We start from the raw sequence: 27,491 nt of genomic DNA on the forward strand, positions 1-27,491 counted from the left end.
CTGCCTTGTGCTTTGTCCTGGGGACGTGCCACGTGCTGCTGTCACGGCGGAGGGACGCCCGTCCCCGGCACACAGCACAATGAGTGAGCAGCTCCTGCCCTGCGAGGGGCTCCGTGCTTGGGGACACGGGGACATTTGGGGTGCTCGGCCCTTCTCCACGGGGCTGGGTGCTTTTTCCAGCCGCCCCCCCTGCCGGGTGACAGCGAGAGGGGGCACGCACATTGGTGCCGTGAGAAGCTGAGCCTGGGGGGGCTCCATCCTCCCTGAAAGCAGGGCTCCAAAATCACCAAATTGCTTTAAAAACCCCAAGGCTTTCCCATGTGACCCCGGCATCCTTCAGTCCCATCCCCCATGGAAAATAAATAAATAAATAAATAAAATTTAAAAATAAAAAATAAAAATCCTTTCTCCTCAACCCTGCAAGATGCTGGGGAGCTGCAGCGAGGGGAGCCGCGCAGCTCCCAGCGGGGGGGACACGGGCAGGGGGGGGTGACTCCGGGCGTGGGGCAGGTGCCAGGGGAGGGTGGCAGCGATGTGGGGTGCGCCTGCCCCACATTGTGTGGGGGCACGGGGCTGGGGGGGGCTGGGGGGGGGGCCGGGCGCCGGGCGAGGCTGTGCTGAGTCACGCTGCAGAGCCGCGCAGCAAGACTGCAGCAAGCGGCTCGCCCGCCGCCACCGCCGCCTCTGCCGGGGATGGATGTGACAGCCCCGTCCTTCCCGGTGGTCCTCGCCCCGCCGGCAGCGCGGAGGGGCTGGGGGGGGTGGGGTGTCGAGGATGGGGGGATGCCCGTGGGGGGTGATGCCACGGGGGGCTAGGGGAGGATGGGGTCCTGCTGCGCGCCGGGTGCTGGCTGTCCCCGTGCTCCTCCGTGCAGCTCTGTGCCCCTCTCCTCTTCAGCAGGGATGGGGTGGCTCTGGGACCCCCGTGGGACCCCCACCCCGCTGCGTGGGGACACCCGGAGTGGTGCAGGAGAGGTGTCCCCGGGTGTCTGTGACCGGGGGGACAGCACTAACAGGAACCCCGCAGCAGCAGGGATCCAGCTTTCCACCTGGCACTGCAATTTTGGGGTGCAGAGACCCCCTCTCAGCTCCCTCCCCAGTGCTGACCCCCCCCCCAGGGACACGGGGCCAGCCCTGCTTTGGGTCCCCGACTCTGCTGCCACGGCACAGGACAAAGGGACATGCTGCAGAGGGAAACTGAGGCACGGGTGGGCACGGTGGGGATGTCACCCAGGTGCTGTCACCTCTCACACAGCGCCCTGAGCCCGAAGGACACCCTGCCCCGCGCTGCCCACCGGCCCTGCAGGGCTCCAGGGTGCTTCTGGAGGGACCGAGACAGCCAGGGTGGGTTTTTTTTTAAGGCCCCATCAGCGCTGTCTGGGCGGTATTTATATCGGCTCCTTAAATAAGAGCTGCCATCCCAGCCTGCTGCGCCTGCTTAATTATTAATGCCCCGTGGGGAGGCGGTGTGCCGGCTGGTCCCCGTGTCCCCATGGGGTTGGGGGCCGGGTTCTGCACCCCAGTCCCCCCAAGTACACACCAGGGTTGGTGTCCCAGCGGGAGCCGAGGCCACCCCAGCTAAAATCGGGAACATCCCCGTGCGAGCATCCTCCCTGGGGCCACGGGAAAGGCTCGCGGGGGGGTATTTTCCGAGAGGAGAGCATCATGGTGCAGCCACCGCTGCATTTCTGGGTGCTGCAGGGCTCCTGCTAGCGCGGGGGATAAAAAGAGGGTGGGAGGCGCGGCGTGGCTTGGGGCAGCCACAGGCACCGGGACCCCCGAGCTCCTGGGGCTGCTGCAGGGCTCACCCCTGGGTCGCTGCTCGTGCTGCAGGGTGCACCGCGCCACCAAGGGCTGGGACTGAGAGCCAGCCCCGCTTGTCCCCGTGCCAGCGCCGGTGGCGCGTCAGCTGGCAGGGCCCCGGCCCCCTCCCCGCCTCGGCTGGTGACTCAAGTCCCAGCGTGCTGCTAACGAGCAGATGCAGGCAGACGTGGGGCGAGGGGAGGGTCCCGGCTGCCCCCTTCCCCATCCTCCATCCTCCATCCTCCATCCCCATCCTCCATCCTCCATCCCCATCCTCCATCCTCCATCCTCCATCCTCCATCCTCCATCCTCCATCCTCCATCCTCCATCCTCCATCCCCAGCCTCCCTGGCTCTTGCTGCCGCCCCTCCCAGCTCCCTGGCCCCGTGCCCTGCCTCTGAGCTCCTTTTCTGCCTCCACCCCGCATCCATTCCTGCCCTGCCAACTGCTCTCAGCAAGCAGCAGAAAACCCCTGCCCCGAGCACCCCCGGCGGGGAGCAGGATGGTCCCCAGGGATGTGGGGTGAGGGCTCCGGGCAGGGTTTAGCCCCGGTTCCTCACAGCGAGCTCAGTGCAGGCAGGCGGCAGGGCCGGCGCTGAGCAGTGCAGGAGGGCAGCTGCTGCAGCAGAATTAATTTGGGCTTGGGAAGCGCTGAGAAAGCCTCGGATGAAAGCCTGGGGCTGAGCACAAAGCGCTGCAGCTCCGCAGACGAGGGGGAAGGATGTTCTCCCCACGGCTTCCTCCGGATTGTTGGGACCCCCAGGTTCAGCGTGCGACAGAACAGAGGGAGAAGGCTGCGGGGCTGGAGGATCTGCCTCCCCCGGGCAGGCAGCGAGGCTGGAGGCTGCCTGCAAGCACCGGGAGCAGTGTGGGAGACCCCGACCCCAGCTCTGCACATCGGCCCTGGGTAGTGCCACCCCCCTGTCCCCCTGCCCTGTTGTTCCCCTCGGGGGTTTCACCGTGGTGATGTTCAAGCCTACCTCCAGGGCGCTCTGGCTGGAGCCAGGGATGTGTCCCCGAGGAGGTGTTGTAACGCTGAGGGAATGAGGATGGCATAAATCCTTCATAGGACCGCGGCTGCAGGGTCAGACGGGGCTCCTGCCGGTGGGGACAGCCCCTGAGCATCCTCACTCGTGCTCACCGCTGCTGGGCACCCCGTCCCTGCCACCGCCACGGAGGACATACAGGTCCCCAAGCACCAGGGTGCTGGGGACACCGCTCAGGGTCGGAGGCAGGTGCTGTGGCCCTGCCCCTATACCCACCGCTGCCACCCTCACCCAGATGCAGCCCCCAGCAAGCTGGGGTAAGGATTTCTGGACAAATTCTTGGAGTAGCCGGCAGCTAAAGCAAGCGAGCCTCCAAGTGTAAGACCATTTGCTGTCTTCCTTGCAGTGTCACAAGGCATTTACAGCACGTAGGAAGGCAGGAAAATGCGAGGAGGACTTGTCTTCCAGGCCATGGAATGAACAAAGTGGCACATCTGAATGCTCCCGAGTTATTTTAATACTGCAGGTGGAATAAGGGTTATCAGGTTTTTCAGGGACATCTGCAGAACAGACCCACATCCTCTGGGTCTTTGTAATTTCCCAAACCCGCAGCCTTCTGGGATCGTGCTCGGGTGTGTATACACGTCCCAGGCAGAGGTGGAGAGGAGAAGGGTTTTTATTGATGGGCAAACAGATCGCACACACCAGAAGCACCAAGCTCAGCACCACGTAACCCTCCCCGCACCGCCTCCTGGTCTGTAAAACAGAATAACGGAGCGGTGTGAGGAGGGCTGATTTATGCGTCAGAGCAAAAAGGGGACTGGATACGTAACAGATAAATATTATGGCCTGATCACTATTCTGAAGAATTTACAGCATTATGAATATTGCATTCTGACCTGTGACGGGGAAGAAAATTGTCTGCTTTGTGAGATGTATTTATTGCTGTCGTGCTTCGACAGGAATAAATCAGTATTTGCTCGGTCTGGGGCATATACGGAGTCACCATAAATAGGAGAGCTGCAATGATTTGGACTAGCTGAGAATCCACCATATTCATGCAAATTATTAGATAAGCGTCATAAGGTTTGCATGGAGAGGCAATATTTTTTATTAGGCCAGCTGATATATTTGGAAAAACAGACAGGCTTCCAGGCACACAACGCTTCTTCAGGCCCAGGCTTGTGTTACATCTTACCTGTGAGAATCCAGGGCTGGTACCCAAGGGCTAATACTATTTTTTTTGCAGGTTAGAGGAACGATATATTTGATCCACATGTGGAAACATCACTCAGAAAGCCTTAAAGCCCGAGTGTCCAGGAAGAGCACACAGCTCCGGGCTGGTCCGTACATGGAGACCTGACTTCGTTGTGGCAGATCATCCTGTTTGGCTTGGGTAGGTGCCCTGTGGCTGTAGCAACACCTGAAAAACCACAGAGGATGCTTGAGACCCACAAAGTTCTTTAATATTCTCCTACATTTTCCAGTTTTTTTTGCTCAAATTTTATCCCCAAAGCTGGTGTCATACCGAAAACAACACAAAAACCGTTACTGAGCTCTCTAGAGGCTGCCACCCTTGCTGGAAGAATGAAGGCGCCATTATCATAAAAGAGGAATAAACTGCTGTTGTGTACGGGCGCTGTCCTGGGGCAGCCGCCGTGGTAAACAAAAGCGGGGCACAATGGCTGCTTTCACAGCCAAGCACCGCGTGTGCCGCGGGGTGTGAGGCCAGAGACGCAGGGGACGCGGGCGAGGGGATGGGAGAGCACTTGAGTGCCGATGGAGCACATTTGTGGCAATTGACTCGAGAGCCCTGAGCTGTGCTTGGCTTCACCAGGCTTGCACGAGAGGAAAAATTCTACTTTGTAAAGGCAAGAACCTGTGTGGGCTCACCAAAACACCGAGCTGGTGCTGAGGTTGGCGAGAGAAAACGCCTTCAAGGGGAGAAAGGCACAGCATGGCGCATCGCCGTGGGATTTCCATCCACTGATTACGAATGCTTGGATCTCGGCCTGGTGAACGTGAACCTTCAAGGAGCCTTGAACAGCCTGAGCTGAAAAGCCGCAGGGTGTGGGGAAGGTTTAACGTCGGTTTCGTTAGAAACCTGTCCGACCTCACCCGCGAGCTACGACGTGAGTCGGTCAGCTGTTGAGCAAGATGGCCAAAGGACGGAGGGTGGAGGGGAAGGAATGCGATAGACAGTGGTTTATTTCAGGAAGGAAATGGAGAGGATCTGCACGTATTTCTAGTTTTAAGGAACTATTTGTCAGAAGAGGTGATCTCTTGTTTCAGAACCTCTATACAGAGAAGTAATTTGTGTGAGTGAAACAAATCCACTCAATAAAATTTTTGTTACTTGTGAAGCAGTGCTAAAAACACAACAAAGATGGAGAACTTAGCAAAATTTGTGCTGCTCACCATCGTAAAGCACTATCAGCATCTCCAAAACAATTTGTCTCCTCCTGGGTGAGGCCATCTCCACAGGTTTGGGGCAGGCACAGTCACCTGTGGCTGGTATCACCCCAGGAAAACCAGCACACTGCATGCCCCAGCGCCACAAGGGTTTCCTGAGGTATTTCAGAAGAAAAACCACTAAAACAGGGGACCGGCAGGTGATTTGGATGAGTCGCCAGGTCCAACTGTCCCTCCAGCTTCAGCCATGAAGGTGATGAGATCTCTACGGACGGTGGCACCGGGAAGGGTTGGGGACGAGCAGAGCTGCTGTGGCAGAGGTAAGATGGCACTTGCCAGCACCAAAACGCATCAGGGATGAAGCGCTTCCACCACGGCCAGCACCTCTCGTTAAACCCTTTTCCTTTTCCACAGTGCTGGTGCATCCTCTAAATATGGCATTCTCTATAGGCTTTAGGAAAAAAGGGCTCAATAATGGCTTGTTATGAAGCTTCTAACGCACAGCAGCAGCTCTGCTAGGTGCCAAGCGAACGCGCGTTTATACTTCACTCAGAAAATTGTAGTTTTTATTTATTTTAAGGGTGACAGACCACTGGGACAGGTTGCCCAGACAGGCTGTGGCGTCTCCTCCTCTGGAGACACCCAAAACCCGCCTGGGTGCCATCCCGCGTGGGGTGCTCGGGGTGACCCTGCTGGGCAGGGGCTTGGACTGGATCCCTGGAGATCCCTTCCAACCTCGGCCGGTCGGTGATTCTGGGATTCCCTACGGACCAGCGAGCGTCACGGGCAGGCCACCAGGCATTACTGATGTCCTTCCCCGTGGGGCTGCTCCCCTCGGTGCAGGGACGGCGGACGCGGGGCGCCAGCCGTGCAGCAGGGTGACTCAGCACCACCGCAGGCCTCAGCACCGCGCCGCCATCCCGCTGGGGACCCCAGCGTGAGGGGGACTCGGGGAGCGGGCACAACATGGCGGGGGGCTGTGTGTGTGCTTGGGGACACGGTAACAGCGGGGCCGTGAGGGGCCGGGCCTCGCGGCCTGGCGGGGCCCTCCCGGGGGTGAATCAGCAGCGGGGCCACCGCGCCCCGCCAGGGCGGGCCTGGGGGGGGGGGTGGAAAAGGAGGAGGGGGAGAAGGGAGGCGGCCATTTTGTCAAGCGGCCAGCCGGGGCGAGGCGCGGCGCGCGGGGCGCGCTGGGAAATGTAGTCCTCAGGAGGGAGCGAGGCGGGGAGGGTGAGGGGGAGAAAGACTTCATCTCCCGGCGTGCCCCGCGCGCGGGGAGGGGAGGGGTGCAGAAGGGGGCGTGGCCTGGATGGGCGTGGCCGGCGGGGGGCGTGGCCAGCAGGGGGGTTGTGGCGCGCTCACAGCCCCGCGAGCAGCCGCCGCCGTCCCCGCTGCAGCGCCGGGAGCCGCCGCTTCCTCCTCGTCCTCCTCCGCCTCCTCCTCCTCTTCCTCCTCTTCCTCAGCCGCCTCCTCCTCCTCCCGGAGACCCCCCCCCCCGGCCCCCCGCGAAGATGGTGGACCGCGAGCAGCTGGTGCAGAAGGCCCGGCTGGCCGAGCAAGCCGAGCGCTACGACGACATGGCGGCCGCCATGAAGAACGTGAGTGTCCGCCCGGCGGTCTGTCCGTCCGTCCGTCCGGTGTCCCCGGTGTCGGGGTGGTGGTGGTGGGGGGGGAGCCGCCGCCCTTCCCTTCCCCCGGCCCCGTGGGGATGGCTGCGGGGTGGGGAGGGGGCGGCTGGAGGGAGGGGAAGGGGCGGGGGAGGGCACGCGGACCCCTCTCGGTCCCCCCTCCTGTCGCCGGGTCCCCCCTCCCCTGCTGCAGCTCCAGCTCTGAGCCCCCCCGGCCCTGCCCCTGCCGTCCAGCACCGTGCCCTCACCGGTGGTCCCCACCCCCTGACCCGAACCCCATCCTCAGCCCCAAACCCCATCCCTGTGTCCCCATCCCCTCCTCTGTCCCCGTCCCCGCCTCGCAGGAGGTGTCCGTGGGTGCGGTGCTGCCCCCGGCCCCACGCAGGGCTCCCCACCCCGTGGGGTGAGGCTGTGGGGTGGGGTTGGGGGGCCTCGGGGGGCTCTGCCCGCACGCCGCTGCCCAAACGGCCCCCGCTGCCCCCGCGCATCCCTTCCCCTGCGCGGGCTGTGAGGCTGCTGCGCCCCTGACCCCGAGGAGCTGAGCCTTTAGCTGCCAGGGCTTTGCCTTTTTTTTTTTTTTTTTTTTTTTTGCTGCACTTGTTTCGAGATTTATGAATTGAGTCATGTTGTATTCATTTCACGCTCTTAAAATAAAGACTCTGCATATAGCAGGCTGATCTGATTTGTGACACCGAACGCTCCCCTTCAATGCTGACATTTTGACAATGTAAGAAGTAAAAAAACATATCTCTGATCTGATCTTGCAAACAAAGCAATCGTGGGAGGCAGGATCAAGTCATTCCAGAAGATTCTGCATTTGTCATATTGCAGAGAGGCTAGACTGGGTGGAGGGAGGGAGGGGGTGCTTTAAAGGGGAAAACTGTTCTTTATGTTTGTCTTCTTAGTCAGGTCTGAACCTTTGAGAGGAGCTGGGGTGTCCTCCCTTGCTGATGAAAAGTGAATGCTGATCTAGGAATGTCGCAGTCTGTCTGGGATGCAGCTCGCTGAGCCTATATTGCACCATTTTGACAATAACCTTGCATTTATCAAACAGACAAAACTGTCACAGCCAGCGAACGGGGAGGGAGGAGATGTCTTTCCAAGGAACGAAATACGGATAATCAGAACGAGATAATATCGCATTAAAGCACCCGGGCTGCTCCTCTGCCGCACCATGGATTTTATTCCGTTTTCCGATAACGGCATCCATTCATTTTAAGGCAGAGCTTGCTGGGGGAGCAGACACCACAGCTTATTTCACACGGATAACGCAGCCATTAGCACAAAGCCAGCAGGGATGTGCCTGCAGACTTAGCACGTAGGCTCGGGGCAGGATTTCTGCCGCGTGAATTTCCCTAGGCTGCCTGCCGGGGCCGGGTGCCTAAACCCGAGTTGTTGTTAGAGATTACACGTACATTTTTTATTTTTTTTTTTTCCTTTTAGCCCCTACCGGCCCTGGTGAAACAGTAACCCGGGCTAACGCCGCTTATCAGCCGCCGCGTCGCTCGGCCCTACGGGAATGATTCACGGCGGGCGTGCTGCCGCCTCCCGCCACGGCAAACAAAAGGCAGAGCTGGCAGAGCTTTGTTCCTGATTTCCCTGCAACGCCGCCGAAAACTGCGGCCCGCTCCCACGGCGGCGGGCACGTCACGCTCGGTTATCCCCGCTCCCGTCCTCCCCGCTGCCCAGCCCCCAGCTCCGGTCGTGCGGGAGGCTTGTGACCTCGCGCTCATTTCCGTGGCAACGCGCAGTGATGTCATATGTGCGATGGGACGAGCTGCAATGCGCCCAGGTGGTAGCAGAGAGCATGCAGCCCAGGGAATGCAGCAGCCTGGAGCTCGGCGCTGGCTCACGTCCTCCCGGGCAGCATCGCCGCAGCTCGTCGTCCTCTCGCTGCCTTAGCGCAGGGTTGGTTTCCCTTAAAGTCTGGCCGTGTGCCTAAAGGGTTAATTTTTCCCGCAGCTCTCGCCCGATTAGCACGTTTTCGTGGCAGCCTGGTGGGTCGCGGACACCGCATGGGCCGCGTCACGCGGGCGCCGTTGAATGGCTGCTTGTGAGGCTTCAAAATGGGAGCAGCGATGGGGCTCCTCCATTGTCTGCTCCCATTCACTGCGCGGTGCGCTGCAGCAGAGCGTTGGGTATCACGGGGGGTTCTGCCGAGTAGCGTGCATCGAGAGTTTTAGGTTCACCCTGGCTGCCCGTGCCAGCAGCGGGTACTGCTGCAGGAGCCGGGCTCTTCCTTCGCTTGCTGCATGCAGCAGCTTTCCTGGGGTGTCTCGGGAAAACCCCGGGGAACAGAGGTGATCCATCGCCGGGCCCATCATGTGTGACCTTGGGGGTGCCCCTTGTTGGTGTGGGGCTGAAATCAGCCCCGGTCGACGAGCAGAGAGCCTTCTCCTTCCTCCCTCGCTGCCCACGGTACCTTTGTCAGAGCGAGCTGCCTTTTTGTCCGGCTTTGGCTCCTCTAAAGCTTTGCTGCCCAGGCCGGCTGCTTACGCCGGGGCCCAGGATCGATATCCATCAGGCAGGGAGCGGCGGTGCCTGCGCGGGCTCTGCGCCAAGCTCCGGGGCCGGTGCTGCCCGGGAGCCGCCTGGGTGTGGCAACGTGAGGTGCTGGCCTGCCTTGGGCACCCATGGGAGGGCACCCATGGGAGCCCCGCGGTGTGGGCAGGGCAGGAACCCCACCAGCTCCCGGCTCCTTCGGGGCCTGGGGGAGCGCGGGTGGCCGAGCGAGATAAATGGTGTGACTTGTGCGGGATAGAGGTTGGCTAAAAAGGGTAGGAGGGTTGTTTCGTTGCACCTACCCGTGGCGTAGGAACGGGGGTGCGTGGAGGAGCTTTCAGGCCACCTGAAGGTCCCTGTGAGAGGAACGTTTGGTTGCTTATCCCTGGGGCCCCAGCTCTGCCCCGTGGGTGGGGGCCGTCGGTGGGTGACTGCTGGGGATGCCAAAAAGCTGCTGCCCGAGCCTTGGTGCAGTAAATGGCTGTTGTGGGAGGAGGAGGAGGAGGCCAGGCGTGGAGAACCACAGGCTCTCCTTCACACAGGTTACGTGGGCTTCTGCCACGTCTGCTCGCCAGGCTTTCAAGCTCCCACCCTCCAAGCCCTGTGACCAATTTAATGCAGATTTTCCCTTGGGAAGTGACATGGAGGTCCCTCGCCTGAGGGGTGCCGGGGGGCAGAGCGGGACGGTTACCTGCTGTCTGCTCCTCACGAGCAGGCCGAGGAGGAGAGGCCTCTCCTGGAGGAGCGCCGTGCGGCCATCTGTGGCGGCAGGAGCCGGGCGGGGAGCGTGAGCTGTTGTAGTAGCGCTCCCCGGGGGGCTGGGGGAGGCTCTGGGGAAGCCATTTCCAGCACCAGAGCGCAGAATTTCTGCTGGCATCTACCAAACGCGATGCTGCTCTGGCTGCCGCGGGCGTCTTGAGGGGTTCTCGGCCTGGCGGCGCCTCCTGGCGTGCCGTGGCGTGGGGCTGTGCTGCTGGCACCATTTTGTGTAGGCGAGCAGTCCTCGTTCGGCCCTGAGCGAGGCTTCTCTGGGCTCAAGGTGACCTTGTGGGTGCCTGGGTGGCCACGGCGGACAGCACCTGGTGGGCTGGGGAAGGCTCCGTAGGCAAGCACTGCTCACCTCAGGCACCCGGTGCACGTCTGATGGCCCAGGCTGTGGTGACACGGCCCCCAAGGACTGCAGCGAGGTTCTCTTGGGTCTGTTCAAACCCCGTCAGAAACCCGAACTGAGGCGTGGCTCTCCTCAGACTGCCCCCTGCCCCTTCCAGGCGAGCCCCAGGCTGGGGTGGCGCTGGGGGCCCGTCGCCCTGCCATGGCAGCAGCAAGGAGCGAGGGCGTTTGAAGCCCTGCATGGACATGGGAGGATAACAGGTGGAGGGGGGCTGAGAGCACAACAGGGCCGGCAGCTCCCCCGTCACCTCGCAGTGGAAGAGCTGACGCAGAGAACTGAAGCAGCACGAAGTGTCGGAGCTGCTGGGTAGTGCCGCTGCCCGTCTGCACTGACGTGGGTCTGCCCCAGCCGGCGGCGAGCGGGGCTCCCTTCTGGAGGGCTGTGGGGCCCGGCGGGTGGCTGCCATCACAGGCTGCAGTCCTGCTGTGCTTCTCGCCTCAGGACGGTTCTTAGCCAGGGTTCTCTCTGCTTACACGGCTTTGGGTTGTGCACGTGGCACGTACCTACCTGCCTGCAGCTCGAGATGCCCCAGTTCAGTGGGGCATTGTGTGCCCTAACCGTGTTAGCTGGCTGGTGCTCAGCAGCTTGAGCTTCTGGGAGCTCCTAAGAAGCCTTATCTACAGGCTTTAGGAAGAGCCACCGTCCTGTAAAACCCTTCTGGGCTCTTCTGGATTGGCCAAGTGTAACAGCGAGGTGCGGACTGATCACAGATAGCTTTCTTTGAACCAAATGGGAGTGTTTGAGGCTGTGTTGGAGAACATAGTTTTTGAATCCTCTGCAGATGCCTCGGGTACATGGAGACAATAAAGGTCTTGGGCAAGGGCTCTGCAAGGGCCCTTTGATGTTCTGGGCTTACCAGCAGGTCTTTTGTGTGATGGCCAGCCCTGCGAGTGCATGAGGCTTGGTGGGAGCTGTTTTGCTCTTCGTTTCTTCTTGTGCTTGTTCTGAATTGAAAACTCTTGGACCTCGGGAGCCCAAGCGCTCTCATCTTGTCTCATCTGAACTGGATGATGCCACTGGGCATCCATCCTCTCACCAGTTCTCATCAGCATGCCGGGCGGCGCTCACGAGACAAGTGCGGGCTGTACAGATAACTGCTGTCCTTCTGCCTCTCTGCTCCCTGCCATACAGCAACAGAGATGCCTGTGGATGCTCTCGGGGTTTGGGTTGTGATGGCAGGAGGTGTCTGAACCAAGGGTTCCAGCCGTGCCCCCGAGCTGCTCTTTGCCTCATGGCTTGGGGGCGAGTTTACGCGGTGCTGATGGGAGAATCGTGCAGGTACAAAATGCACGCGGTGGGGGCTTGCACAACTGGGCGCCTCTGGTGTGGTTGTACTGGTGAGCGGTCGCTCAGCCTCGCATACAGTCTCCTGCCTTAAATCTCTAAGGAACTAGGGCTCCCTTGGGGCTCGGTGAGTGCTCTGTGGGTGAGCACGTTGCAGCCTACCTGGCTTTGGGGCAGCTGCGGGTCTGGCTGGGCTGAAGCACGGAGCGTCCAGTCCTGTGCACCAAGAGTCATCGGGAAAGATGAGATGTGCTTGCACATTTACCACTTTGATTGATACATACTTGTAGCTTCAGCTGAGCTTGGAATCGATCCCCTACTAGCTCTGACTCTGGAGGATAAAAGAAGAAACATGTCTCATGGCGCAGCTGATAGGGCTCCGTGGGCTGCCATGGCTGGGAGAGGAGAGCAGTGGTCACGGCTTCGTACCTGGAGAGACTTCCCTGGGCTCTGGCAGGCTTGGCAGTAAATGATGAACAAACTCCGCCACTGAACTCTGCAGCTTCCATTCTGGGCAGCTTCATGCCAATGAATGCTTGGAGCATTGTGGGCAAGGGTACATACTTTAGAAAAACAACAAAAAGCTTGAGTTTTTGGGTCCACCTGCTGATGCTTGAGGAAGCAGCTTCTTCCTGGGAGGTGGCTTTGTCTCTGCTCATCCATGTCCTGGAGGCTGAGCACGGCTGAGGTGCCAGGCTTGGGGACTCAGTGCCAGTGTGGCAGGGAAGAGCAAGGAGGATTGGCTGCTCTGTGTCCCCCAGCCAAACATCAGGTTGTCTGGAGGCAGGTACAGAGGAATGAGTGGCTTGAAAATGCCTGTGGTTGAGCTGGAGGGAGCCTTTCCTTGCCAGGGTCGGTGTCTGGGGCTTGTAGGACTGCAGAGCTGAAGCTGCTTTCTGTTTTTCTGCCCCCTTCCACCTCCTGAACCGTGACCAACAATGAAATACAAACGCGCAGTGGAATAACTGCAGTACAAAGCACAGGAAAAATTGGATTTGCCTGGCTTCCCAGGCACTTCACTGACAGTCTCGATAGGACACAGGCACCATCTTCTTTTGCCGTGGTAAAGCTGTGCCGCAGGGCTTTGGTTGTCTCAGGCTGACTGATGGACCCTTGGTGCTTCCAGGCACAGTTCTGCATTTTGGTGCTCTGCAACTCAAGATAGATTTTAGGAAGCTAATGCTATAATGAGTAATTTTGTGCTCCGTGGTTTAGAGCCAGCTTAGACCCCCTTTCCTTCACTATTCATGCCTTCGTTATGCCTTTCTGGAAGGCTGGAAGCCTTAACCAACTTTTTTTTTTCCTTTTATTGGAAAGATGAGTAACCTAACCTGTCCTTGGCTGAAGTCTTTGTCCCTCCTAGTAGATTCATGTTTGTGATTCATTCAGACAAATGGCAATCTGATATCTGGAAAGCAGAAAACAAATAAATCTATAAAAACAGTAGCAGGTATTTACTTCATTGGTTTCTGAAGCAACGACCGCTCTGCTGGAAGGCGATAATTGGAAACCAATTTTAACACCTGCTCAAACGAAGGGGAGATGGCTGTGAATTGGTGGCTGTACTGGTGAAGACACCGTGTTTTTGTGTCTCAGCCTCTGCAGCCTTCATCCTGACTTGGGGATGTTCAGATCGATAGCCAGGGGCTGGTTTCACGCTGGCAGTGGTCAGGTAAAATGCTCTTGTTTGTGCTCCTGCCTTTGCAGATGTGTGAACTCTTTCCCCCCCCCCCCACGGCCACCCCGTGGAGACAAAATGGCTTTCTGAGAGCCCAGACCAGCCACGCTTTGTGCTGTGCTGCCTGAAAGCTTGGCCGTGCTCTCCTGTGCAGGCTCCTGCCTGTGCACCAGCACCGACTGGCGCAGGACAGTCCCCTCCCGGTACCTGCATCCTCCTCCTGCCTTCCCTCCCTTTGGCACGGAGCAAGCCAAGCCTTTGAGCAGCACGGGAGGCAATTCATGAGCCTGCACTCGACAGAGCAAGTGGGAAAGGGGAAGGATATAAACCCACAACCGGCCGGCTATGGGGTGGTTTGGTACCGTCTCCTCCGGCGGTCCCAGCCGGTGCTGTCGTATTCAGCTTTCTCTTGTTCCTTCCTCCTGGCTGCTTGGTGTAATGAGCACTCCCTCCTCCCATCCCCAAACGAAGGAAAACGATGACAAAAAGACGTTTCTGCACTCTATTATTTATTTATTGAAGCAAAAGGCCCAGCTCCTCCCTCCAGATGTCAAGATGCGGGATTCCTGCCCCACCGCGCCAGCGGTGCCGCGGGTGCCGTCGCGGGGAGGAGCTCGGGATCCCCTGGGCTTTGTGTGGCTGGGCTGGGCACACAAAGGCAGCGAGGCCGAGCTGCTCGGCCCTCCGGCCCCGCATAATGCCTGCAGCTGCCTTTTGTGGGCTGGAGCTTGGGGAGTTGCAGCCCTTGTGCCGGGGCTGCCGGAGCCCGGCTCGACACGGACAGAAATGTCGCGCGGTGGCTGCGGTTCTCTGCCGTAGCGGGGAATGGTGGCATCTGGGAATGCTCCGAAATGGTAAATTCTGGAAGAAAAAGGGAACTGAGATGATGAGGCAGCAGTCCCAGGGTTACAGGAAATACAGAGAAGACCATCTCAAAAGCAGTGCTTTCGTGGTGCTGGCGAAACAAAAGCCTTTGTCTACTTATTTAGGTGCAAACTTCCTCCGATCGCAGGTTTTTCATTGTTTTGTGAACCCGAGGATGAACTGCTTGTCCTGCACGCCCACGCTGCTCAGATGTGTGCTGGCCATGCCCTCGCCAAGCCCAAACCTGCTTCAGGAGCTGGCACGGCGCTGGGGCTGAAAGCCTGGCGCTGAGATCAGGCGGCTGAAAATGGAGCGATGACGGTGCGGCTGCAAAAAATGCACTGAGCAGGTGATCTGTGGCAGCTGCAGGGCATGAAGGAAGACAAAAGAAGTCAATAGGGAGAGGAGGTGTCATTTTTTTTTTCCTCTCTGCTAAAATAGGTTTGGTCACATCTGAAGAATGACCCAGCGCATGCTCCGTTAGGTATTAAACCTGGTTTTTGGCCCGCCACCAGTGATCTGGTGACCAAGGGCAGTGCATTAGTTAACAGCAGCAGGAGAGTAACTAGAGAACATATCCCTGATGGCATGAGATTCCCTTAAAGTGATCCCCAGATTAGGGATTAGAGTACTTAATGTTTTTCTTCCCTAAAGGAGATGTTAGGTCTGAGTCAGCCTATGGGCGTTCGAGGCGGCCGTGCTCGGACATACGCAAGTCTGCAAGGACTCAAAGTACAAAGCATTCCTTAATTGTTTGCAAATTCCTTCTGATCTTACTGGATGGGTTAGCCTGCTCGGGACGTATCTTTGCTTGCGTATCAGGCAAAGCTGCTTGGCGTGTCGATGTGCTTCTGATTCCTCTTTAAGGTGGCTTCGGCAACGCTCTGAGAAAATATCGGCAAGAAGGCTCAGCTTCAGAGCTAACTAGGTTGCTGATGGACATCTTGTTTGGACAGTTGTGCTTCTCTGCAGCAAAAAGTTTATTAATAGTAGCTGGAGAAGCCGTTGCTGTGCAGTGTGCTAATAAACACTTGAAAGCTGCGGCAGGAGATCTGCGCTTGTAAAAGACTAACGCTCAGTATTCAGCAGTGAATGAGAACTTAGGGAGGATTAACAGGCTTTGATTTACACCCAGCTGGGGAAGTCATCGGAGCTTTGCCTGTTTATGCTGTTGGGCTTTGTTACGTGGGATGAATTTTTCATTACCTTGGAGTTGAGAGCCCGGCTTCTCGCATTTGGCGGTGTCGAGACCCTGGTGCTTGATGGGCTCTGTCACCTGCGATGAGCTGAGATCAGATCTGTGGTACTTGTCCCGTGGACTTCAGAACAGGGCTGGGAGGAGATGGTCGGAGCCAGGCAGCGGTAGTTAAATCCGCAGTCAGATCTAGCTTAGTAAAGCAACCCTCCTTGTAAGGGTACCCATTTAAAATTGGCTGCAGCGTTCCAGAAAGCTGCCAGAGCGAAAACTCGAGTTGCTTTTCTGCAAGTCCATTTAAGAAATAAAATTGTCTTTGCTAGAGGTGTGTAAGATCAAGCCTGAAATCCCTGAAGCGGTGGGAGGGCAAAGTACATCTGGAGGGATAATCACCTTGCTCGCTGGTGCGGAAATTAAACCTACTGTGGAGCTGGCATGCTGGAGACCACCTGGGCGTTCTGGAGGGGCTCTGGCTTAAAATGGTAAAACATGTTTCAGACACTGCAAGGAACAGCTGGTTCTGCAGACCAAAAGACCTAGAGCAAAACCATTTTTCTTTAATGCTTCTAGAACCTTGCCTTGAGCAGGCTTTCCCAAAGCGTTTGGGGTAACGAAACGAAGCGGTTAAAAACCTTCTGTGCTAGCTGCAAGGGAGCTGTTTGCACGGTGGCAGCTTCTCCCATTTCATCCTGCTGGAGCAGCAGCCTGCCAGCTGCAGCAGTTGGCTCTTGCTGGAAGAAGCCCTGCGAGCAGGCAAGAATTGCCTGGTTCGTCCTGCTCCTGCACGCCTCTGCCCCTCATCCAGACACAGCCCTACAGGCACTGAGCAGGACAAGGGCTGCAGACAGCAGCTTCCAGCAGCCAGAAGACACTCACCTGGCCTGTGGCAACCTGGTTCTCCTCTCTCTACTCGGTCCATCTGAGTAGTGTTGGTGGGTACAACACACCGCAGTCACTTCTCGAGCCCCTCATCGAGGACGAACGTCTCGCGGTGGCCTGGCCCTTCCTGGGAGCTCCAGGGGGGGTGCGATGATGTGGTGCCAAGTCACTCACCTCCCAGCAGTGGGGCTGAAGGTGAGTAGGGAAACACTAATCCCTGAGCCAGATTAGTACTCTTAGAAGCTGTGAGGTAAGTCTTTAAGCAGCTGAAGCTCCCAGCAGCACTAGACACACTGCCTGGCATGGAACCTGGTTTGTTTAGCTTGTCTGTGCTCATGCACCGGAGTACCTAAGGGCTGCCTTGCTTGGTTTAACTGTTTTGTCATAAACTGGAGGGGGAGTGAGTCTTCCCGTATTAACCAAGTCTTAAGGCTCTAGGAATGACCAGTGGTGGTCCTATGGATGGTTTATTCTGCTAAAAATGCTGTGAACAGATGGGCTTCTCTGAAGAAGCAAGATACTTGAATGGAAAAACTCCATGTCTTTAAGCGTAACAGAAATGCTGTTGAGGAAAAGGCTGCAGTTATTCAAGAGGTGCTCAACTGACACCTGAAGAAGCTTCTTCATGCAACTCAAAAAGTCAAATGAATTGATGTTCTCCTTTTAGTAGCTCAGAATAAATCCCTTTTAAACTTTTGGCGTGCTCCTGGACCATATCCATGCTTCCATGGCAGTGGCGTGCTGCCATATTGGTCTGCTACATGCTTTGCAGAAAGCTGATACAAAAGGCACATTTTGAACAATATTTTCAAATAGTCTGAGGCAGGAGAGCTCCCCAGGCTGTTGAGTGATGGAGCAGGGTGGTGATCTTGGACTGCTGCTACGGTGCTTGCAGAAATGCAAGAGTGGGCAGATGTTGCTTGCCAGCCTGCCATATCTTGGGGAAGGAATAAGTTGGCGTCCCTTCTGTTCCTTTGCAGTTAGCAGGCAAAGGTGCTGGTATCCCATCTGTCAGAGGCAGTGTGATGAGCCCTGAGTGACAGTGCTTCTAAATGCTCAGCCTGATGTGGATGGACTTGCTGCTTTCTCCGTCTGGTGCTAGGAAGGCATCAGACCAACAGAGATTGATGATTTTTCCCAAGGGTTTTTAATAGGTACAAGGCAGCTAGTGGCAGCAAGACAGCGAAACAAGTTGTCCTGTGTCCGGTTTTCATCTTGTTAAATATTATGCCTTTTTGTAGGGCTAACAGGAATCAGGGTATTCATAAGGACCGCAAGAAGAACTTGGGCTGTAATCCTTGATGACTCAAAGCAAATACTAGCTATAGCAGCAGCTCCCTGCTACAAGACTGTGCAATGCTAATTCAGAAATGGTGCGTAGCTTGGCACAGAGGCACTTGAAATGCATACACCTTGCCCACACTGGGAAGCTTGGGTTATTCCTCCCCACTGCAGTGTGTCTGGGTTGCCCTCTTTCAAGTCAATAGCCATGTCAGATGGCAGGGTCCAGTACCATACCTGGAGGCCGCGTATGGAAAACAAACAGATGCTCCCTTGTGGCTGTCTTATCTGAAAAGCTGCAGAAGAAGCTGGTGGGGCAAATCTTTGGCACGCAGGTGTTCTGTAGCAGGAAAACCTTGAGCCGTTAGACCAAACATTGGGACTGCAGCTCTGCAGATAAAGGACGATCCTTGAAGTGCTATCAAATGCAGAATGGGAACAGCTCAGAGTTCTGCTTCTGTCTCTGGCTTTCTCACCACAGCTCCCTTATGACCTTTTACGTGCAGAAACTTGAGGCAGCAGTGACCCAAGTACTTGAAACTTGTTTTTTGTCTAGCTTAAATCCAGCAGAGCCAGACTGAAACTGAAGTAGATCTGCAGGCTCTAAGGACTGATCAAACTCGTGTGTCATATGATGAAATTCACTTTGGTTTAAGTAGTTGTTGAGCTATGGAGGCCAATGAAATAAATGAGCTCTTGCTTTTCATGTCTCTCAATTTTGGAGGCTTTGTCTCAGGTGGTTCAAAGTTGTCTTAATAAAGGCTACAGGGTGTGATGAAAGCTCCTGTTAACTGGAGGAGCATGCGGAAATCCTAATCAGTGTCTGGAGTACCTAAGTATCCTCTGAGATCCAGTTATGCTACAAGTAATAAGCAGCCTTACTTGGCAGACACTGCTCCGTGATGCGTTCTGAGCCATTTGAACCTTAATGGCAGAACCATCCACTGCGCCTCCGTGTGCCTTCAGCTTCTTTCAGCCACTGTCTGGTGATGGCCCCCGTGAACTTCAAAATGGGAACCAGAATATGATTATTCATATTGAAAGAGTTGAACGAGACAGCAGAGGGGAACTAACTTCTGCCCACAGACTGCATGTGCTTTTCTGGTTTTGTCTGAGATGAGAGGAAGGGTCTTATCTATAGCCCAAAATTCCCCAGCTATGCTCAGATTAAACAAGAGGATGGTGGAGGAGGTCAGAAAGGAGAGGAGTAGTTATGATATGCCTTCCATTTTAGAAGTATAACGTCAGGGAGGAGGCTAGAATACAGGTGAAGAAGACCCGAACCCGTGAAGTCTGGTAGGATTCTTGATTTAGATCTAGTTTAACACACGCCTACTCTGTGTCAAAGTAGGACAGTGCTTAAGAAAAGCATCTTTCCAACTGCATGATGGCTTCCTAGGACAGCTTGCTCTTGAGTGTTCAAGGAGAAGCTGTTCTTGACTCAGTTGTGTGACGTTTAGCCATGACTGTAATCAAGCTACAAGGAAATGGCAATGATTTAATGTGCTTGAAGGAAGACATTTCTTCAGAAACAAGATATGGAGTGAAGTAGGGACAGAAAATGCAGGTAGTGATGTAGAAGTCTAAAGCTGGTTTCTCCAGCCTGTCACTGCCAAAATGGTAGAGCTTGGGTCTTGTTCTGGCTGCTGCCTGCTGAGGGTGGCCTGGTGCCTGCCAAAGGGCAAAGGAGTTCCACTGTAAGACCAAAATAAAAAAACAGTGCTAGCAGTGGCGGAAGGTGGCACGAGTGCCCATAGTGCTGAAGGTTTCTCAGTTGCTTCAGCCTGAACCAGCTGCTGGCCAGCTGCTCCTATTCTGGTGCTTTCAGACTCAGTGAGAACGTCACTGGTGGGACTTTCGGCCCAACATCACCTTAAAAGCCCATTTACCTTTTTAAAAAAAAGAAACAGAAATCAGGACCTTCAAGCCAGGCCTCAGTGTGACTAACGAGCAATGTGTGAGGGGAAAACAAGGCGATTGCTCAGGTTTCTGTTGGAAGATAACGTGCTGAATTACAAGGCGCAGAAGCCACGGATCGAACAGCAGAGACACAAATGCTGAGGAAGAAATGGCTGTTGGGTGTCGTGGTGGAAGGGGAGCTCTGGCTGTACTCACGGAGTATCACAGAAATGGCCCTTTTCTAGCCTGAAAGAGGCGAGCGGCCGAGGGCTGGGCTCGGGCAGGCCCGTCCAGGCCGAGCGAGGTGTTTGAGAGGCCTGTGAAGGGAGAGAACAGCTGTTGGCCCTATGTCACTCCTGTTAATTGCGTGTAATATCAGATTGTGAACTAGCCACGCGCAGGATCACAGGGTTGTGGTAATTGGTGACTGCTCTACTGAAAGCATGGCATGTTGTGGACAGCTCGAGGTTCCCGTGGTTGTCTCTCTCCAGGAAAGCTTGGCTCCTTTGTCGGTGTTTAGTGTCTTCAGGGACTCGAGATCTCTTCTGGGCAATCAGAAAAGCGAGTGTTGGGGATTATAAAATGGATTAAACTGTTAAATGTTGGTGGTGTTCCCCAGGGAAGAACGTACAGGTCTGTTCAGCTTGCTTTGCTGTGTGCTTTAAGATAAGACATCAAAACCAGGTAGCAGCCGTAAATGGGTGGGCACTTCATCAAAAATGTCAATGAAAACCCATCTGTAAGGATAAGTGGGGAAAAGTAAACCCCGTGATGCACCTCCACGGCAGCTGCTCTGTAGCTGAAGGGGCCACACGTACTCAGAAACGGTTCCTTCAGGCCTACTGATGTGAGGCGAGAAGCGTGGAATAGAGAGTCCAGGCGTAAGCCCCATAAGCAAACACCGGCTGGTGGCTGGTAGCAAGCGTTTTGTGTAGGTCCCAAAGAAACCTAATTAGGATGCTTCTGGAAAGTGGGCCCAGTGGGACCAGCCATGGGCTTTTGGAGAGCGTGGACCTCGATGTTAGGGGCAAGTGAAGTTCTGCCCGGCCCCATGGCTGCAGTGTGATGCTTGAGCATGCTGGGAGCCTGCCAGGCTCTGGATGTGGTGCTGGGTCAGAGCTCAAGGGTGTAATGGTGAAACTTGGAGAACCCCCTCTGGGCTTGCTCTGCCTCCAAATGGCATTGTTACAAATCGGTGGGCTTTGAAGGTGTACAAATCTCTAGACTCTTGAGGAGCAGAAACCCTAAACTCACAGTAGGTTCCTGTTGGACTGTCTCTGTTGCTTGGGGGCCCTCCAGTCTCGATGCCTTTCGTCCGCCAGGCTGAAGGGGTTGTGTCTGTCAAGTTTCCAGCTGTGTGGACCAGCTCTTTGCACCGGGCTTTCTATGCCACGTGCAAGGCTGGGCTCAATTTCAGCAGCACACATCTCGTGGCCCCCCAGTGCCTTGCTGATCTGCAGGGCCATAAGGGTGAAACAAGGCTGGGTACGTAGATTTGCAGCGCGAGGTCTGCTTCTCTGTGCCGCCAGCCAGGGAAGTAAAGCTCCAAAGTGAGCTCTGGCTCCCACTCAGAGGCTGGCTTGGTTCCTGCCAAGCCCTTTGAATGTCAAGCTGTTGTTTATTCACGTATTTATTTTGGATATTCAGCTACCCTAACTGCATGTAGCAGTAACTGGGTGGCACAAGGATCCTGTGAGGCTGTGCTCTGTACACCGCGGTCACGCTGTGGCCTTGTAAGCGCCCAGCCCAAAGCCGCTGCGCGGTGGCCTTCTGGCGGGGCTGTCAGAACTGTGAGCACTTTTTTCCTCTTGTCTTTCCAACGGGCAGCTGTGATTATCGCTGTGACCATAGGGATGTCGCAGCTTTTATTTTGGGACTCGGTTTGGGAATGGCATCAGGCCTAGTACTGCTCCCAGTTACGTGCCTAATGAGGAACCCTTCCTGCTTTGATAAGTTCCCCACAGGCTCCCTGGAGAAGCCTTTGCATTCTCCACAGGTGTATGTTCCATCTGTCAGCGATTTTTTGAAAGGATTTTGACAGGCAGCTTTCTTCCGTAATCCTTAATAGCTTCAAATTTAAAATGTTTATGGCAAAGCTAATCCTACGAAACTCCCTGTAGCTTTAATGAATTTGTCCTCCTGCAAGACTCTTCTGGTGGGAGGAGGTAAATCTACTTCTGCAGTGTGCTTTCTGCGGCAGTGAATATCTGGAGGCAGGGCTGTGGGGTAGCTCTGACGTCCACCCGCCTGGGCCCCATTTATAGCTGGTGTACCTGCTCAGCGAGCATCTCGCTAAAAGCATGACCTCACTTGGTTATCAGCCTCCATAATTAGTGTCAAGATAGAAAACCTCTGGGATTGGCAAGTCTCTTGTAGTATTATAGCAGCTAGTGTTGGACACTCGGGATTTACAGCTGGAAGGTTAGATCATATATTGGGTTGGGATTTCTGGATGCCTCCTGCCCCCATGTCCAAGGATGGACAACCCATAAACCCTAGGGCAGGGGAACACCATAATTGTTCTCGATTATCTCTGAAAGTTGGCTTTATACCACAGTATCTCTAATTAATGTTTGTGCAGGTGTTGTGCAAAGGGAAGAATGATCAGAGTCATCTCAAGATGTCAAGTCCTATAAAAAAGCAGCTAGACACGTGTGATGTTGTGGCGCAAGGCACCACATAAATACCTATAAATGGGTCGTGTAGCACATGGTGGCTGAGCCTCTGCCTCATGCCCTCTGTGGGCAGAAGCGTATCAGGAAAAGGAGTAGAGGAGGACCGGATGAGAGCACCAGCATGCTCCGCTCGCCACTAGGGAGACTGCGGAGTAGCAATAGTTGGGGTCAGGGAGAACACACGTTGGCCAGACCACGGCTTAGCAGCAAGGGAGAGCTGGAGGCAGAAGTGGATGCCGCTGGAACGAGCTGTTGTGATGGTAGGAGCGAGGTGTGCGTTCCAGGCCGCTCCAGTGAGATCCTGGGTGGGTCACCCGCCCCTCACGGCCCAGTCCCTTGGCTTCCTGATCGCCATCGTAAACATGGTTATCTGGGCCCCGAACGAACCTCGCCCTTGCAGAAATGACTCAGTATTTGCAGAAGCCTTTCGTTTACAAACCGTGACCTAATCCTCGTGGGAAGTGACTGTGGAGAGGAGATGCGGCAGGGCCCGGGGTGCATGCGCCCTTCAGACAAGGGACGGCAGCTGTCAGCAGGCAACCAAGTGGCTGTACAGGGTTGTCCCAGCACCCAAGTGTGGCTGTGGAAGGAGCCCACGCATCTCTGAGCTTGCCCAGCTCTGGCAAGGCCGTATGGCATGTACGATGCCCGGCTGGCTTCTCAGCCCCGCTCATGGGTCCTGCCCCGGTGCCTTCAGCCAGCGATGGATCAGTGGGAAGTGGAAGGAGGTCACGGTACCAAGTGCAGCGCTTCCAGGAACTCAAGCGACCACGGCAGTGTTTGGCAGCCTGGTTGTGGAAAGGCTCTGCTCCGTTGTCTCCTTCCTTAATCACTCTGTTGCTGCACACTGTAATGACTAAATTGCCGTGTTGCGTGAGGCAGGTGGAAGTGATACTGTGCATTAACGCTCTTATCGTCAATGAAGAAAATCCTGTGTGGGAAGAACATACTCTTACCATGTGAGCTTTTAAATCCTTATCTCTGCAAATGCCTTAGGCAGCTACAATTTAAATATCTAACGTATTCTTGAGGCATCTCAAAAGAACGTACCATGCTCATGGGAAACGGGAAAGATGAATATGCTGTAGCCAAATTGTTGTGTTGTTAATCCATTCGCATAGCTAGTAACCCTAGAACATCTCCACCCTCTTGCTCTGATGGTCCCTCATGTCTGCCTCTTGACGTATGATGCTCATCCTGCAGGTGAAATGCATCTTTTTTCCTAGCGGATTTCTCTCATTCTGGAAAATACCGATCTGCTAAGATGGAGAATGCCTTGAATGAAAGCCACCCTTCCCTGGCTGGGGGGTTGGACCACAGCACGATTTCCCAGCTGGCTCCCTCTGGGAGGAGAGTGGATGCCCAATGATAGCCGGGATTTGGCAAGCTGGCTGCGTTCTCCACACCTCGCTCCACGTGGGGAGCACCCGAGTGCTAAATGGCGATGGGAATGGTGAGTGGCTGTGGCTTAACCCGAGTTTCTCTCTTCTCTCTTCCTCTCTCGATACAGGTGACAGAACTGAACGAGCCTCTGTCCAACGAAGAGAGGAACCTCTTGTCTGTAGCCTATAAAAATGTCGTGGGGGCACGGCGCTCTTCTTGGCGAGTAATCAGCAGCATTGAGCAGAAGACCTCTGCCGATGGGAACGAGAAGAAGATCGAGATGGTACGGGCCTACCGTGAGAAAATAGAGAAGGAGTTGGAAGCCGTGTGCCAGGATGTGCTGAGCCTGCTGGACAACTACCTGATCAAGAACTGCAGCGAGACGCAGTACGAGAGCAAAGTCTTCTACCTGAAGATGAAAGGGGACTATTACCGCTACCTGGCCGAGGTGGCCACTGGTGAGAAGAGGGCGACCGTGGTGGAGTCTTCGGAGAAAGCCTATAGCGAAGCCCATGAGATCAGCAAGGAGCACATGCAGCCGACCCATCCCATCAGGCTCGGCCTGGCACTTAACTACTCAGTTTTCTACTACGAGATCCAGAACGCCCCGGAGCAGGCCTGCCACCTGGCCAAGACGGCGTTCGACGACGCGATCGCCGAGCTGGACACCCTCAACGAGGACTCCTACAAGGACTCAACGCTCATCATGCAGCTCCTCCGCGACAACCTAACGCTCTGGACAAGCGATCAGCAAGACGACGACGGTGGAGAAGGCAACAATTAGACCCCCAGATGGACTGGCAGCCGCACGCTGATGCTAACTACTGCAGTCTTTATTTTTTTCCCACGAGTGGGGGGGTCAGGGGTGGGGGAGGGAACGGGAGGGGACACCTTCCCAGGGAGGCCCCCCACAACCTGTCTTTGATTGCCTCTTTGACATTTTTGCCAAAACACCACTAGTGGAAGTCAGGCTGGCTGTGCTGGTATGGAATAGCAGCCTCACTGGCATATGGACTGTTCTGTAGATTATTAATACAAGTGGAGCTGTCTTTAATTTAACTTTATTGCTAGAAATAAAAGGGTTTTAAGATGAATTAACTTGAATGGAATGGCCCTCGTTTTTAAGAAAAGCAACACAAAAAGGAAGTTCTGTGGTTCCAGTAAGGCTTTGTGCGTTTGTTTCTTCAGTTAAGTGCCGTGTGTTTGTACCACGTCGCGGGGCGTCTCCCTGGAGCGCCCTGCCTGTCAGGGCATAGCTTAAAATCCCCAAATTGAAAAGGAATAGTAATAATAAATAAAAGACTAAAGAATTTGGGACTTGTAAAGCCCCAGGATTTAGGCCATTTAATCTTTTTAAGATATTTATTAGGGTAGCTTACAGTATTAACACTAAATTGCAGTTTACAGTATTTCTACATTACAGCCATATGACATCAAGCCTTTGATTGTCTGTTTTCTTTTGCTAGTTCTTTTGGCTTGCCTTCCTGATCAGTCCTCGCCTGTGGACTGGCTTAGCTATTCTGTGTCGCCCAAGGCAAGAAGACCGCCCGCCCGAGGAACATCAAAGCTGCTCTAGTTTTTTGGTCAACAGCTTAACAGGTGCTTGGCTAGCGGCTGTTTAAACTATTTTAGTCCACAGCAAAAGGTTTAAGAACTTAATTAGAAAAGGGGGAAGTGTTTAAACTTAAAATGCCACTTAAGAAAAAAAAAAAAAGAGAATTCAGGTCTGTATGTCATGTACTGTGTTTGGTATTTCAAAGACCATCCTGATTTAAGGTGCCACAGCTGCTTCCTCAGGGATTGCACTGCCATTTCACTCTGCCTGACTTTCTCCCACTGTACCATGAGGTTTGTCAGCAGATCTGCAGCACCCAGGCTCCCTTGTTTGTCATCAGGGAAGCCAGGTGCGTTTTCTTTCTCCTGGGGAAGCTTGTGGTGTAATGAGTGAACTTCAGGAGCTTAGAAACTAATTTGGTAGAGAAATCCTCAAGGGAAGAGCTACAATCATAGACATTTCTATCAAGCATCGGGAGCCCAGGAACTTAGTTCTCTTCTTAACAAAATCTTTTCCAAATCTGTCTTATCTGGTTGGGGGTGGGAGACAGGGCATCTGAGTTTGCTTAGCAGGTAATATTTACCCCATTTTGCGTAAAATTTGTATTTTTTTTTTCCCCCCGCATAACTGTTGGAAGTTCACTGCTGGTCTCCGGCTTGCGGAGCGCTGCCACACGTAGCTTTTTTAACTAAAGCTGCGCGGCGGGGAGAACGGCACTCGGGCGTCTTTTTTCGAAGCAGGCTTTCATCCTCCCTTTCGAGAGCCCGTCCGCAAGCAGCGCGCGGCGGCGATCGGGGACCCTCGGTCCCGCCAGGGTCGCACGGGGCATCCACCCTGCCTCGCCGCGCTTGGATGAAGTCGCGGGGGCCGTCAGCCCCTGCTCGGAGGTGAGGTTGCCCCGGCCACGCTAGCCAAGCTTCCCATCGGGTGCCTTTGCACGGAGAGCCTTGCCGAGCCCTGCCGTTGGCTGTGCGCCTCGGCAGCGTGCCACACGCCCGAGCCGCTGGTAAATGCCGTGGACTTGGAAGATCTGTTTAGGCTTCTCACCTTCCTTTGAGTTCCCGTCATGTCCAGTGAGCAGTGTTGTCCCAGCTGTATGATTTGGAAGTGATTTACTGGAATTACAAAACCTATTTTTTTCTTTCCGGCTTTTGCTCTGGCTGCTTTAGGAAACTTAACGCAGGAGAGATCGCACAAGAGGGCTAAAAGGGGAAGTGGGGTCAGGGACTTGATTTTTAAGCAGCTTGAATGGTTTCTTTCGTTTTTTAAGAAATGCACTTGCCTATGATACTGTCTCTCCAGTGAAATGATTACTGCTCCATTACTCTATTGATACAATATTGTGCATGCTAGTGTCGTATTTCTATACAGTAGCTTGAAATTTATTAACTTATACTGTAGATGTTATGTATTCCTATGACAAAATAGTCTTCAAAAATTTTTTAAAGTTTTTTAATTTATTTTTCTTTTGGGGGTAAAGTTTGCTCTACCAAATAGTGATCGTAACAAACTGATCTGTTATGGATGTTGCTATAGTGACATGCAATTATATATGATTTTGTTTTTAAAAAGGAAAAAAGCAAAAGAAAACACCAGTGTTAGCTTAATCTTAATGTCTGGTGTTCGTCATGGTGAAATTATAACTATTACAGTGTAGGAGAACAATGACTGTGTTCTTTGAATGAGCCTTTGTTTGTGCTTTTTGTCATGTTATGCAGTGAACTATTTTTAAGGTCTAATCAGTGATTATTTTTCCAACTCCGTGTTTCTGTAAGGAATTATTTCACACACGGACCATTCTTAGCAGTTTTCCTCAGTGATGGAATATCATGAATGTGAGTCATTATGTAGCCGTCGTACATTGAGCAAATAAACTTACAGATCTGACGTCAGCGCTGCTCAATTGTCTTGCGTCTGTCGAGTTTCTGGGGGTCCGGGGTGGGGGGGCAGCGCGATCGGGGTCGGAGGCTTGGACCCCAGCCCCAGCTCATGGCAGGTTGGGTGGTGGGGGAGAGCTGGGATCACGGCTGTGTCCCCACCGGGCGCCTTGGTGGTTCTTGGGCTCCCGAAATGGCGAGGGGAGGCTCGATGAGGAGCCGTGGGGACGGTCTCTGCATGCTCAGGGTGGGCACGGCGGGTTCCCGGGGCTCGGTGCTGGGTGCCTGTCCGCCCTCCGTCCCCGCCCGTGGGCTGTGCCGCTCGGCGCCGTGTGCCGTGAGCGGTGACTCACGCTGTAAAAATAAATCCCCTCCCTTGGAAACCCTCAGCCCCAACGGGCGTTGACTCGTGAGCCCTGC

The 27,491-nt window shown here is 54.9% G+C and overlaps 1 protein-coding gene across 1 annotated transcript; it reads left to right on the forward strand.

Moving 5' to 3' along the window:
• Positions 1-6,522: 6,522 nt before the first annotated feature.
• On the forward strand, positions 6,523-27,086 carry YWHAG (tyrosine 3-monooxygenase/tryptophan 5-monooxygenase activation protein gamma). The gene is made up of 2 exons (XM_048068160.2): positions 6,523-6,798; positions 23,767-27,086. Exons 1-2 carry the CDS (start codon positions 6,712-6,714, stop codon positions 24,421-24,423), a joined length of 744 nt encoding a protein of 247 aa, XP_047924117.1. The 5' UTR covers positions 6,523-6,711; the 3' UTR covers positions 24,424-27,086.
• Positions 27,087-27,491: the final 405 nt, after the last annotated feature.

This window comes from Anser cygnoides, chromosome 18 (assembly GCF_040182565.1).
Source record: "Anser cygnoides isolate HZ-2024a breed goose chromosome 18, Taihu_goose_T2T_genome, whole genome shotgun sequence".
NCBI lineage: Eukaryota > Metazoa > Chordata > Aves > Anseriformes > Anatidae > Anser > Anser cygnoides.

Bases quoted from the DNA above. Each gene is read 5' to 3' on its own strand.
- YWHAG (XM_048068160.2), top strand. From the start codon at position 6,712: ATGGTGGACCGCGAGCAGCTGGTGCAGAAGGCCCGGCTGGCCGAGCAA. The intron at 6,799-23,766 runs GTGAGTGTCCGC...CTCTCGATACAG, and splicing joins TGGCGGCCGCCATGAAGAAC to GTGACAGAACTGAACGAGCC.